The sequence below is a fragment of the Buteo buteo genome, chromosome Z, assembly GCF_964188355.1.
Source record: "Buteo buteo chromosome Z, bButBut1.hap1.1, whole genome shotgun sequence".
Classification (NCBI taxonomy): Eukaryota; Metazoa; Chordata; class Aves; order Accipitriformes; family Accipitridae; genus Buteo; species Buteo buteo.
The window spans coordinates 28,749,462-28,764,289 of NC_134204.1; the positions used below are offsets into that span (position 1 = coordinate 28,749,462).

General features: G+C 43.5%; 1 protein-coding gene across 6 annotated transcripts in view; it reads right to left on the bottom strand.

Annotated features, from left to right (window-relative positions):
- FCHO2 (FCH and mu domain containing endocytic adaptor 2) overlaps positions 1 to 12,262 on the bottom strand; it is a 96,226-nt gene extending 83,964 nt beyond the window's left edge. For all 6 annotated transcript variants that reach the window (XM_075020661.1, XM_075020662.1, XM_075020659.1 and 3 more), the window contains exon 1: positions 12,071 to 12,262. In XM_075020661.1, the coding sequence (XP_074876762.1) occupies positions 12,071 to 12,100 (30 nt within the window). In that variant the 5' untranslated portion in view covers positions 12,101 to 12,262. The remainder of the gene's footprint in view (positions 1 to 12,070) is intronic.
- Between the last annotated feature and the right edge of the window lie 2,566 nt (positions 12,263 to 14,828).

Below are 14,828 nucleotides of genomic sequence, written 5' to 3' on the forward strand. Positions count from 1 at the left end.
AAGAAAACTGCATGCATGTTCAGAGTGGAAGAGAAAGAAGAATGGGATGGAATGGAATGGAATATTTCAGTTGGAAGGGACCTACAACGATCATCTAGTCCAACTCCAGACCACTTCAGGGCTGACCAGAAGTTAAAGCATGTTATTAAGGGCATTGTCCAAATACCTCTTAAACACTGACAGGCCTGGGGCATCAACCACCTCTCCAGGAAGCCTGTTCCAGTGTTTGACCACCCTCTTGGTAAAGAAATGCTTCCTAATGTCCAGTCTAAACCTCCCCTGGCGCAGCTTTGCACCATTCCCACATGTCCTATCACAGGATCCCAGGGAGAAGAGATCAGCACCTCCCTCTCCACTTCCCCTCCTCAGGAAGCCATAGGGAGCAATGAGGTCACCCCTCAGCCTCCTTTTCTCCAAACTAGACAAACCCAGAGTCCTCAGCCACTCCTCACAGGACATGCCTTCCAGCCCCTTCACCAGCTTTGTTGCCCTCCCCTGGAAGCATTCAAGGACCTTAACGTCCTTCTTAAAATCCTGGACTTTTCACAACAGTAGTTCCACATCTCCAGTGAGAGGAGCCTGAGGATTTGGTCATACACCCCTCCAAATATTTCTGTCCTTTCTGTTCTGGAAAATTTTGTTTGTGCAGCCATGAGGCACACCTGATCAGGGAAATTATACAGCTGAAAAAGAAAGATCAGTGATCCAGATCACTATGAGGACACGAACAGCTGCATTGCTCAGCAGAAGAGGTGAGAGCAAGGTGAAGAAGGCAGGCAGGGATCTACCAGCTTAAGTAAGTGGAAGGAGCCATGGGTGGATGGAAGAACTTTGCAGCAGCTACAGTAGCAGGCCCACCTCTGTGAAGTGTTAACTGCACTAGATAATATATCAGTCAATAGTATAGCAAGTTGCCTTAAAGGACACCACACACAGACACATAAATTTACAAATAACAGACGATTAAAGGCAATTTGATTCAGATTACTAACCAGGATTATTTGCTTTACTTCTTCCAAGCATCGGGGAGAACAAAACCAAACAAAAAGAAAGAACACCTATAAACTCACAGTTCCTAAGGTTGCAGTAAGTTGTAACCTGAAAAATTTCATCAAAATGCCTATAAGTTTAGCGTAAGTGCAATTACAGAAAGGTCTGTAAAAAGTACAAGCAGAACTAAATTGAGTACATGAAAATACAAGCAAACTCTAAAAGGACTATCTACAGAGCAAGGCTTTTATAAGTTTGAAAAATAAAAGAATAAGAACACCAATTAGTAGGAAATGTAATCTGTTTTTTTAAAATGTTGTCTTACTCTTTAAAGTACCAGTCTAAACAGTTTCACCCCCCTTTCACTCCTATTGTTTTGGGTCTGTGTGGCGGGGTTTTGGTAGCAGGGGAGGGGCTGCAGGGGTGGCTCCTGTGAGAAGCTGCTAGAAGCTTCCATGGCTTCAAGTCGAACCCACCTCTGGCCAAGGCCGAGCCCATCAGCGACGGTGGCAGCGCCTCTGGGAGAACAGATTTAAGAAGGGGAACCTGCAGCGGAGAGGGGAGTGGGATGTGAGAGAAATCCCTCTGCAGACAGCGAGGTCAGTGAGGAAGGAGGGGAGGAGGAGCGGGGGAGGAGGGGATGCCCCTGCAGCCCATGGGGACATGTCAGGCTGTCCCCCCCGGACCATGGAGGGCAGCGGGGGAAGAGATGCCCACCTGCAGCCTGGGGAGGAGCCCACGCAGGAGCAGGGGGATGTCCCTGTGAGAGACTGAAAGAGTTAATGTCTCAAACGTTGTGGTTGGGCAAGTTCTGCTTAAAGACAAACCCTGCACAGCAAGGAACCCAGGTGAAAAGCTCATCAGCAACAGGAGGGGAAGGCGTGCTGGAGGGTGCGCAGCTCCCTGTTCTGATACAAAGATCAAGCAATGGCCACATCTGCAGGGAAGGAGAAGTTGCTCCACAAATGACCCCCAAGCCAAAAGGATCACAAACTGCTCATTAGCCTGATGATATCGGGCACCCGCCCGAAGGAGGGGCAAGGATGATAAAAGGACACAAACTGAAGCCCCAGGCGCACAAGCCCACTGGAACTGGACCCCTTGGCTGACTGAACCAACGCTGGACCCAGGACCGGTGAAATCTTTCTCTCTTCCTTTTTCTCTCTCTGTCTTCTTCTCTCTCTCCTTTTCCACAATCCCTACACTCATCCGTTTCAAGACATAAACCATTGACCAAGCCTGAGACTAAGAGTGGATCCAGCCGTCCCTGGCCCCTTCTCCGAGGAGGCGTCTGGAAAGCAAGAGGGTCTGCTCTGAACTGCATGACTCAATGGGAGGGATCTCCTTATTCCCTGAATTGATGTATATGGTTACCCTGGGTTACACAGTTCACAGAAGTAGTCTTATGCCAGTTCCTGTTGTGAGAAACCCTGCCACCTACCCACGCCTTCCCAGTTCAGTTTGCTTCTGTCATGAATAAAATCTTTAACTGATTGTTTGGTGTCGTTTCACCTTAATTTAGGCCGAGGGAATTTTGAATTAAACACGACTCCCTCGTCTGTCCAGTCTGGGTTGTGACAGCCCCCCAAGATGGCTGTGACTCCATGGGAAAGCCTGCGCTGGAGCAGTCTGTGCCTGAAGAACTGCAGCCCGTGGGAAGGACTCACATCAGAGAAGTTTGTGGAGAACTGCCTCCTGTGGGAGGGACCACACTGGAGCAGGGGAAGAGTGAGAAGTCCTCTCTCTGAGAAAGAAGGAGCAGCAGAGACAACGTGTGATGAACTGACCCCAACCCCCATTCCCTGTCCCCCTGCACTGTCGGGGGGAGGAGGTAGAGAAAACTGGGAGTGGAGTTGAGCCAGGAAGGAGGGAGGAGTGGGGGAAAGTGTTCTAAGGCTTGTTTTACTTCTCACTATCCTTGTTTTGATTTGATTGGTAGTAAATTAAATTGATTTTGTTTTTTTCCCCCAAGTTAAGCCTGTCTTGCCTGTGACCATAACTAGTGGATGACCCCTCCCTGTCCTTGTCCTGACCCACAAGTTTTTCTTTCTATTTTCTCCTCATCCCACCAAGGCTGCCGGGGAGGAGTGAGTGAGCGGCTTTATGGTGCTTTGTTACCGGCTGGGCTTAAACCATGACACCTATCTAAGAATTTTTCCCTGTAGTTTGAAGCCCACAATAATTTTGACTACTGGTGCACAAATAGGTAGCTTATTAACTTTCTGTATTTACTCAATATAAATGCTGAATGCCACTGCATTACAAAAACATGAGAATAACTCTATAATTGAGGCCTCACTGATATTTTCAATTAGAATACAAAATAAAATTCTTATTTAGCTACTCCAAAGCTGTTACTGTACCCAAATTTGGAGATAAACTTTTACAAATAAGTGTTAGGCATTTCTTCCAGAAAAACTAATAAAATTCTCCTTTATGAAATGTTCTTTCCCTTTGCCTTAAGGTGTTTCTTTTAGCTAAACCAACACATTGATCAAAATCTGCTGAACACAGACTGCTTCTGAACTTTTCATAATGGGAGCTTTAATGAGGACTCTTCTATACTGGAACTCCATAAATTTCCTGCCATTTTAGAAATACAGGAAGGGTAGCATAGCCATGACCCAGCCTGTGGCTGCAGCCTTCCTGATGGCTGATAATCTATGAGAAATGTAACTTTGCAAACCTTTTAGAGAATGGAATGAGCCAGAACAACAAATTCCCAACATCACCTTGTTCCCTAACTGTAACTGAAGGTTACTGCAAAGGAACTAATTTTTCCACTTAAATGAAATTTTCTCACCAGTCCTACTCTTGTTCCTGACTTCACATTGAATAGCAGAAAGCACAGAGGAACAGAACAGATACCTTCCTCGATTAAAAAGTCCCCTGAAAGCCACATCTTTTATACATTATCAATAGTTATCAGAGGCTAAGAGGCTATGTGAAAAATATATTAAGGATTACACAAAGCAGCAAGTCCAAAGCAGGCTCCAAGATTCAAGGGCCTATGTGGTTTAAGCTTGGCACAACTAAGTTGTTTTCACTGGTGAATATAATGTCAAATGTAGCCTATCTTACCACTATCAGGCTCTACCTACAAGCACAAACATCTAGACTTCAAAATTGTTCAATAATTCACATGATCAAGAGTTCTGATGATTAACCTGATGACAGTTCTAGAAATTATGTTATCTTCTACTCATGTTTGGAGACATATGTGTACCCATGTCAAATTGAGTATGGTATCTCAGTGCAGAGAGCAGATATTTTTCTGCTTAGGAAAAGCTACATAGCCTATCCACAACTCCTTCATTCAGTAGTTATGTTCATGAAGAGTAGCACAAATAATTCAGAGTTAAGGCTCTGTGTTTAGGATAAAGACAGAGATGTATGCTGTGGCTAAGAGGAAAAGTTCAATTTACAAAAACCAAGTATGTATTCTCTTACGTGCACATATGCCATCAAGACTGTTCATTTGTGTTTTGGTTTTCCTCAACACTGCCCCTTCTCACACACATTGTATAAAATTCTGTACATGGAAATTGTGTGTCTAGCCAATTTTTCTTCATTAAGTGTTTTTACTTGCTCCTTCCTGGTGTCAACAGCAGTAGCTGGGATCACTAAAAGACCAGTACTGGCCTACTTAAAAATAAATAAATGCAGCACACAGCAGAGGGAACTGATGAGACCTTCCACTCCCATTCAGAAGCAATTACCAACCACTGCTATGACAGACAGACAGTGAAGTCAGATGGAGGTTCTTCTAGAAATTGCATCCTGGAGAAAGAGCTACCTCTCTTGTCACGTACAACATTAGGTTCTATGCAACAGACTTCCAGATCAATTTGAAAGACCATTCTGAATGTCATTTTGCAGGTAAAACACCATCTGAACCCGTCATCACTCAAATGCAGAACGTAAGTGGTCCCCTCTCCATATAGGCTCCATTTAATTACTTTGAAGTTCATTAGCGGTTTTCTTCTTCTTCCCTAGAGCTAAAAAAACTCCCTCTTCAGAAGCTGGTGTTCTTGTTGAGGTTTCCCATTTTACACTGCTGTAAGAGAGCTCTTTTGTGTACACAGGATAGATGTCCCCCGACAGCCAGCCATAAGAGGAAACAAGACTTCAAACACAAGTAAACACTTCACTTAAATAAGCCTACAATGAGGCATTACTGACCAACTTTGCATACAAAGTAAGTCAGGGAAAGGAGGGCAGACAGTCCTTCCATTTCCCTTCATCAAGAACTAATGGCAGTGATTTTCACATGGAAATGAAACTAACCCTGTCAGCAAATGTGAAGTCAGAATTCAGCATTTCCATGACTTGTGCATAACAGGAAACAGATTACAGGAACTCTGTTTTACTGAACTACTTAATAGACTTCGAAAATTTTTAAGAATAAGTTTGTTTGTGGCACTAAAGATGATTCTGAATTTAAAACCTACATTTGGTAAAGTAGCCAGAAATTTCTGGGCAACCTGCAGCAGTATTTATTTACCACGTTTCTAATCAAATTGTATGAGTGCAAGCACTGTCTACTTCAGACTAAAACTGTTCAACATTATGTCTATTAGTGTAAAAAGTGAATACTCTCTAATATAGCACTGTCTTTTTACCCACTATAAACAAACGGTTCTCAATTATTGAGGTGATTCTAAAGTTCCCATTACCGGTCCGATACGTACTACTTGTTTAGCTAGTGTGAGAAGCAAGAAAAGGACAGCTGCAAATACTGTTTTCACAGCAAAAATAAACATACGAGACAATAAAAGGCACATGCAGTTCTTAAACACATTTAGATTTTGGTCAAACTTCAGAAGCTTGATGAGAGAATTTCAGACAAAGTTTGACTTTTTCTAACTAACTAAGTTCAGCAAGTAAAGAAACATTTGACAATAAGTGAATTTCAAACTATGCTTTTAGAACATGCATTAGCAGTGGTTAAGCATTCACAATCATTCTTTCAACCCTTTAAACATGACCACATCACCACATTACAAAGAAGAAATAGAACAGAAAACTGTACTTTTGATTATAAACTATTTAAGTCATAACCTGCCTAATCCTCTTTTTAAAATAGCCTACCAAACCCACAACTTATTCTCCAGGAAACAGGTGGACGTATTCAAACTGCAACATTTGGAAGTGGTACTCCAACTTAATTACAAGATTTCTTTTTAACCGTAAAAAAGTTTAGGTCCCTAATTTAGTTCAAATTGTCATGAAATGAAAACTGAATAATCTCCAAATTAAGTTTCCAAATCCTAATTAAACCTTACCACTGCCATTGGCAAACATGAAATATCTATGAAATATGACCAACATCTCCCCACCTTCTTAGATAAACGCTAAGTAGGAAAAGCCTAGAAAAGAATGAATGTGGGAAATAGAATCACTGCAGTTTTCGGGGTAAGAATAGATAAATTTGTATCCTTTGCCTCTAGTTTTGGTCAGGTACAGAGAAGCTGTCCTACAGCTAGTTTTACACTTGTGTTACTGCTCATGCTCCTCTGTCAGATATGGGTATGGAAAAACCACACCCGGAAAAACCACACCCCTGATCAACAGATTATGCATGCAGTAATCCTAATACAGATCAATCATAATGGCATCAAAGTCTTTTTTTGGGGGGAAAAAAAAAAAAAAAAAGTATTCAGAAAATTCCAGAGTTGCACCTATATGCCAAGTAATAACTGAAGACAATCCATTAATGGGGGGCGGGAGAGCAAAACTCCCTTGTATAGGTGAAATTCAGTATTTGCTGAAACTAGGTACAAGTGTTCAGCAATGACAAGATTTGGTTTATGAAGCTTAGAAGATATCCTATTTCAACATTAATGCACAAACTTTAATGCAACAGAACAATAGAGACTGGGTATTCATTCCTGCAATTCTAAAATGAAAGTTCCAAATATTTACCAAACCCAATCTTTTCTTTACCTACAAACTTAGAAAGACACATACTATTCATTATGGTTTCTCCATTTGTACTATTGACTTTTTTCACTCACTCATAAAGGAGGAACTCTTTAAAGAAATAAAGCAATAGAAATTCTCCTAAGTCCAGGGATATGTAAACTCATTTTAGATGCTCTGGAAAACTTTGTTGTCATTTTCTTTAAACTGTTACTCTTTGTTGCAGTTTCAAATAAGTAACATCTGTTTCATCCTTTCCACCTAGGCAATTATTTGATTTAATGGACCCTGTATACATGAAAACACTCTTGTGATTAATATTATGGTGTCATATTTTTGAAAGCTAGCTATCAGTAAATTTCAATTTCTGAGTGTCTGAAAGAGCTACAGAAAATTGAGGGCATTGAAACATGGAAGAAAGCAGTAACCTGATGTTTATACAGGCAACATATCTTCTTCAGTTCTTGAAGTCTGAACACAAAAGCAACCTGGCAATTTCAATTTCCTTCTTCCAGCTTCAATAAATTAAAGATCAGCTCCAGAGAAGCTCTATGCATATGAGGAAGAACAGATATTTTCCTCTATAACTAGACAATTAAAGATACTTTTTAACAAAAAGATGGAAAGTTGCCAACTCATGCTAGATGCACACACGCAGAGGGAGAAGACTAACCAAATATTGCACAACAGCTCTCCTGAGACTGAGCATCTAACTGTATGCCAAGCAGAAGAGTAGCACTGCATAAACATATGCGTGGAACTCCAGGTGGAAGCATGACAAGTCTCAGTGTCACTCATACCGCGTAAGTGTGTAAGACAATATGTCTTACACTTACTAGAGCAAGCCTCTTCAGAAATCTAAGATTATTAAACCTGGATGCTGCCAGCCTTTACATGTTACAAAAGCTCTTGAAAAGAAAGGAATACTCCTCACAGCCATTCTCAAAAGCTACAGGTAACGCAAGCGATTAAAAAGATAAAATAAAAGGGATTAGACAAAGCCAATTCAAACACACATTTTTATATGCCAGAACTTCCAGAGTTATCAAGCACAGCATTACACAGAGACCTGTTTCAGCTATACATGGAACTTCCAACAGTTTAATCAAATTAATTTAAAACAATAAACAAACACTGACTGGCTTAGAAGTGGCTTATTTTTGTTGACTTGATACAGTTTAATAGACTTACAATTAACAAAAGCATCACCTGCACCCGTCAGTTTAAATACAATGTCAAAGTTTATGCAACACTTCCTAAGTAGTGTTAAGAAAACAGTAAGTCAACAATAATGAACGTTTTTTATTCTACTGTACCAGTATGAGTGTACTCAAAGCAACAAAACATAGCTTATGTATAATGGAAATAACTTATGAAAGTGTTTCCTTTAAATTATATAATTTGTTTTGATGTAGCACATACATAGCAGCAAGCACACAATGTTTTATGACAACATCCTAATTAGGAGTTGGGAATGTTTGGCCATGTGACTTGAATGCCTAAAACTCAGTCATAAGAATCAAAGCCATTTATAGCCTGTACTACTGGTTTGTAATTTTTGATACCAGAAAAAAGTAACTGTATCCTACTGACTTTGAAAACTGCTGCTCTAGAGTGCTGCGCTCTATTAGCAGAGCCCTACATTCTTGTCCTGGTTTTGGTTAGGATAGAGCTAACTTTCTTCCTAGTAGCTGGTATAGTGCTGTGTTTTGGGTTCAGTACGAGAAGAATGTTGGTAACACTGATGTTTTCAGTTGTTGCTAAATAATGTTTAGACTAAAATCAAGGATTTTTCAGCCTCTCATGCCCAGCCAGCAAGAAGGAGTGGGAGGGGACACAGCCAGGGCAGCTGACCCAAACTGGCCAGAAGGGTATTCCATACCATGTGACGTCATGTCCAGTATATGAAGTGGGGGGAATGGGGCTGGGAGGGATCACCGCTCTGGGACTAACTGGGTGTCAGTTGGCAGGTGGTGAGCAATTGTATTGTGCATCACTTGTCTTGTGTATTCCAATTTTATTATTATTGTTATTATTGTCATGTTATTTTCATTATTAGTTTCTTCCTTTCTGTTCTATTAAACTGTTCTTATCTCAACCCACGAGTTTTAGGGTTTTTTCCGATTCTCTTCCCCATGCCACTGGGGAGGGGGAGGGGAGTGAGTGAGCAGCTCTGTGGTGCTTAGTTGCTGGCTGGGGTTAAACCACGACAATTCTTCAAGTGATAGTAAAATTTTTCAAGTGCCAGTACAGGTCTCTGTACTTCAACTTTACACATCCTGTAAATAGTCTTGTTTATCTCTCAATGACCTCTTAGAGGCAGTCAACAGATGGCAGGCCCATAAAACATCCATTTTTCTTACATTCTCTAACAAAAAACCAAACAAAAAATATGCAACTATTCAAACACTTAAAAGCAGTACAAGATGAAAGTCTCATGATAAGCTTCAAGACTATTACAACAAAGAAGCTAAGATTTGATTTGTTTACATGAGCACTTTTAGGAAGTTCTTAAAAGACAGCAGCCTAAATAGTGTGGAAGAAATCGATACACATTCACATATGTCACTCCCTTTTCTGAAGAAATCAGTTAAGTTCCTCAAGTTTCTGATGTCTTTTCCTATCAGTTACAGCAAATTAGTAAATCAAGAGAGAACATCCTACAGCTCAAGATCCAGACTTCCATTTCCAATGCACAATTTCAGCTCCAAACTGATGACAGCATGTACATCAATTAAATATTAATTATGTTTTGGATTAATTTTCACATCAGTGCTTTAGCAAGTGTAATTATCCCATTCCATAGGTGACAAAATCATCTTGCCCTAGAAGGCCAAGGCAAAAACAAGAAACAGAAGACAATTCTTCTGAAGTTTTACACAAAACCACCTTTCTTTCTCCTTTTGGATTTCTCGTCATTATTTTCAGTCATTATGCATTCAGTGCATTTTAACAGTAATTTTCTAGTTTCCATCTTAAGTTTCTCACCCCATTTCAAAGCATACATAGGTTGTATCCCAAGTCTCCCAAAGCACTGCAGTAACAATCTGAACAATAATCTATTCTGAGAAGTTAGTAGAAATGGAGAAGCCTAATGATTCAAAATGCACAAACCTATAAATCATCCTTGGTTCTAAGGATATATAGAAACTCAATACTTTGAGTTTAAAAATCTGTCAATATTTAGACACTACAGTTAATCCTGAAGGATATCTACCCACAACAGCAAAGAAGGAACAGTCTATATTCCTTTTTATTTTACTTCTTCAGAAAATAAAACCCTGTCCATGGTATTACAAAGGTTTTTCAGTCAAGTTTTACAATTTTAAGACTCTGCCTAATGTCTTTATTGTCACTGCAAGACAAACAAGAATACACTTGCTGTCCTACTTTGTGTCATTTTTGGAGGTAAGAGAAAACCAGAAGAAAACCTCCTTCTCCTGGCACTCATTGCTGACCCGCACTAGGAGTTTTGCCAACAGAGCTATAAGGCAGAGACCTTGTAGAGCAGAAAGAAAGAATGGGAAGTTTGGGTAGACGTCTACTACCTCATATTTGCTGGTAGCATTTATGAAGACACAGACAGGGAAACAGAATGTATGGGAATGGTCCACTGCCTTCAGTGATTTAAGAAAATTATTGACTTATTAACAAAATACCACTGATCAGACAAACAGTTAAATGCACATACCATAGTACCTAACATAAATAGAAAAGTGTTTGATTTCAGTTAAGATAGCTGACTAAAAAACTTCTATTTTACTTCAACCTTAGGAGATAGTAACTTCTCCAATGAAAGGGTGACTTCTTATATTAATTTAAAACTTACTTTTAAGAAAGGTAAAAAACCCTCCACATTAGTTTAATACTGATCTCCCACACTGAGGCTTCAAATTAAGCAGATTTGTATGCCAAGAGAGCAAATCTAACACCTTTCATCATTAAATTTTAATATTCTGTTAAAACAAAACTTAAAGAGTAAAAATTAAACACAATGCTGCAAACAAAACTTGAAACCTGGCTTGAACTATGTTTTATGTTCAAGAATAGTATATTGTATTTGTGAAATTAGTTTTCCCTAAACATTAAGCATAACTGTTGCTTACGCAGAAAAAGCAGACGTCTAAAAGACATTTTTCTTTTTTTTTTTTTTTGTTTCAGTCTCAACAAATAACCATTTTTATGTTTTCCCTATTAGTTGGTAGAGATGCACATTAAAAATAAAACGTGCAAAGAAGCAGGAACATTATAAACAGCCGGATGACTAGAAGAACGCTTCCTTTCAAAGTTCCAGACCAGCAACAAGTTTCATCTCGTGCGAGGCTCAGTAATAATCCCAAACCCACGTTTTAATTTTTTCTCCGCAAATAGCTACCTCCTACACTAAACAGGTATATCTGCGCAGAGGCGACTGGTAAGCTGCGTTTCTAAAACAGACCGGAGAGTCTGTTGTTTCCCCAGCTGGCCGCTGTTCAGGCTGTGTACCTTCTGACATGCAGACAAGGCGAGTTTATCGGTACAACAGCACGGAGCTCCGAGGCGCCGCTGCGCGTTTGCGCGGTACAACTCGTTAGGCTGTTAGAGCCGGTGCCGTTCCCCCAACGACCGCATCGTCGGGGAGGCTTGCGAAGAGAGCTCGGACCGCAGCCCAGGCCACCTCCACGCACCGCCGTGCCCGCGAGAGGGAGACCCCCCCAGCGCAGCCTCTCCCGCCCGTGCCCGCGCGTCCCTCGGCCCAGCGCCCCCGCGGCGACCGGCCGTCCCTCTCCCCCGGCCGTCGTCTCTCCGCCACGGACGGACCCCCGAGCGCCGCGCGAGGTGGACGGCCGGGCAGGGGGCGGCCGTTCGCCCCCGTCCCCTCGCCCCGCCGCGGGCTGCCCGGCCGAGGCCAGCCGGCGGCGCGGCCCGGCACCCCTCTCCCCCCGCCCCCCCCCCCCACGGCCCGGCCCGGCCGAAGCGAGCCGCGGCGGGCGCAGGGGGCGGCGGCCACCACCCCCCGCTCCCCCGCCGCGCCCCCCCGCGGCAAGGCCCCGGCCCAGTCCCGGGGGTGGCGTAAGAGCCGAGGCTGCGCCCGCAAGAGGGGACGCCGGCGGCACCGTGCCGTGCCCTGCCCGTTCCACGCGCGGCGCGGCGGAGCCGGCCCGCGGCGCTTCCCTACCCAGAAGCTCTCCACGAAGTACGCCATCATCGCCGCGGCCACCGGCGAGCCCGAGCCCGAGCCCGGCCCCGGCCGCCTCTGCCGCCGAGACGCGACGCGACGCGACGCGACGGAGGAAACGGGCGCCGCCGCAGCGCGCCGCCCTTCCCGTCACGGTGCAACCGCCTCCTTCCACACAGCTCCGCCGCCCCCGGCCCCGCGCATGCGCCTGGCCGCCGCCGGCCGCCGCGGCTCCTGCGCAGGCGCATGGCAGGCGCCGTCGTACCCGCCCCCGGCTCGGAGGGGCAAGGGCGGAGCGGCGGCCCTTGGGGCGGCTGGGCCCGGCGGCCTGTGACACCCCCGCCGCCGCCGGCTGCCCCCTCCTCGCAGCCGGCCGGGCGGAGAGCCACTCAGCCGCCGCAGGCGGGCAGGGCAGGGCAGGGCACGGCCGGGCCGGGCCGGGCAGGGCGCGCCGCGGCGCTTCTATCGCAGCGCGCCCTCGGTCCGGCGACTCCCACCGACGGCGAGTGGCGGGGTGCCATCTCGTGAGCCAAGAAACCCTCACCTGCAGAAATACGAGCATCGTGGCAGAGGGCAGACTCGGCCACCTTGAGTAAAATCCCCTCAAACCTACTCGGTAACCGCTGGGGAATAGCTGCAGCGAGTGCTGCGGCGCGTGGAGGAGAAGAGATTGATCCTGTTCAAAGCGGCTCCACAAGCAAGGGTGAGATCCCTCAGAGCAGGCGATGACTAGGCCTGCTGCGAACTGTGCTGATAAAATATAGCTTACCCTCCCAACTGCCTCTTCTCACAGGATTGTACGGTTCCAGTGGCGTGCTCCTAAAACCGATGCTTTTCAGCTGAAGCCAAAGAGGCTGGAGAAACTGTTCACTTCAGACCTTCGTCTTCTTCAATGACAGTCCAGTTCCCAGACCCTTCGCTTACTTCATATGGATTATTAGCCAGCATGGGTGATGCTGACTCCTGGACCAGAACACACAGCAGCTCAAGTGCTGTCTGTGGCCTGTCTAGAGGGGTGCTTTTCAATGAGAATATCTTAATACAATCTTCACGGCAGAGTCAAGACCACTGGGCTCCTTCTGGGACCCCAAAGAGTTCCTGAAGAAGGATATGAACGTAGTACTTCTTGCACTGTGTGTTGCTATCTGTAAGGATGTACACCAGGGCAAACAGTAAGATGAAAGCTGCATGATCAGAGCTGAAGGGAGAAAAATACCTTTCACAGGGAGAGATACTATGCTATGATGGAAAGAGAATCGGGTTCACTTCTACATTTGATAGAAAAGTTCCCATCTTCCACATTTTCAAAGCTATATAGCATTCCCTTATCTCATGGTACGTCTAGATGCAAAGCAACTGCTGCAGTGCTGCACCAGTCTACCATCACACAGTTATCAAACCCACCCACAGGTTTTCAATAACAGCTTTCCACAAAAATTTGAGCGAAATGCAAAATCTTAGACCTGAAATTTCAGGCATCCTACAGCATAGGCAGTTATGTAGAAAACCACTTTGATAGGAATGATGATCAGGATCAATAGTTATGTTCCTAAGGCACACTGGTATTCCCCACAATAAAATTAATTTCTTAGAAGTGAACTTTCTCCTGAACTCTGTATTCTATCATAAAATGAGCTCTACCAGGAACAAAGGGCTGTTCTTAAACTTTACCATACCTACATGCTGCATGCCAATCTTGTCACTTACCTTTTAAAAGTGGCACATACCAAAAAAATCTTACTAAGGACAGTCCTATGCATGCTGCTTCTTTGGAGACTTGCCTGGATAAGAAAATCCTAGGTTACTGATAAGCTTGATTTATGTGCTTCTGAATATTATGTAGTGAGCATGACTGAAGAATCAGTCCATGTACTACTGTGCCAGTGCCATGACAATATCCAGTCAGTGTTTCTAGAGTTTTTCAGCCATGCTTCTTGCATAATACTCAGCAGCAGGTATGAGCAGATATCAATGCTCAGTATCTTGCATTTGAATTTAAAATTCAGTGTAAAGAAGCATATGGAGGTGTGATAGGGAGGCGATTTTATGTACTGGGTTGGCTATTTTATGGGCTGGGTCAATATCCAGCCAGTTTATTAAGGTCATTCTAGAAGGTGGCAGACTCAGCTACACTCACATGAGATCTTGAGGTCATGAGACCAGCTTAATACAGTATTTAAAGGCAGAGATTGATGCTCAGTCATATTGAAAACAAAGTGTTAGACATATTAGGAAAGGAACAGAGAACCTCAACCAGTGTGTAAACCCATGTGCGTGTGCACGTGCACCATGAATGCTGTACACAGTACTGGTATCCCTTATCTTAAAAAAAAAAAAACCCACCAAACCCAAAACACCCCCTCCCCCCAACACCACAAACCAAAAAACCCTCAGAAGACTGAAATAAAAGCAAGAAAAAAGAATACAAGATATGGCAACTAACATCCACCAAGTAAACTAGAATTCTTCAGGCTGGAAAACAGATGACTGAGAAAGAATATGATATAGAGAACTCATAATTAAGAATAGAGGAGATGACTTAACAATGAAAAATATGTCTTAATGAAAGCACAAGCAGAGAATCCAGTCAAGCTAGAAGAAGGGGAAACTGGTCAAAGTTTCTAGGTTTCTCTAGATAGAGAAATCCATAATGGATTACCAAATACAAAGTCAATATCACTTATTCTGGAAGTTTCTGATCTGCAAGTTAGTGAAGCCTGTGGAGAATACTTTGCAATAGTATCATTTATAGTACTTT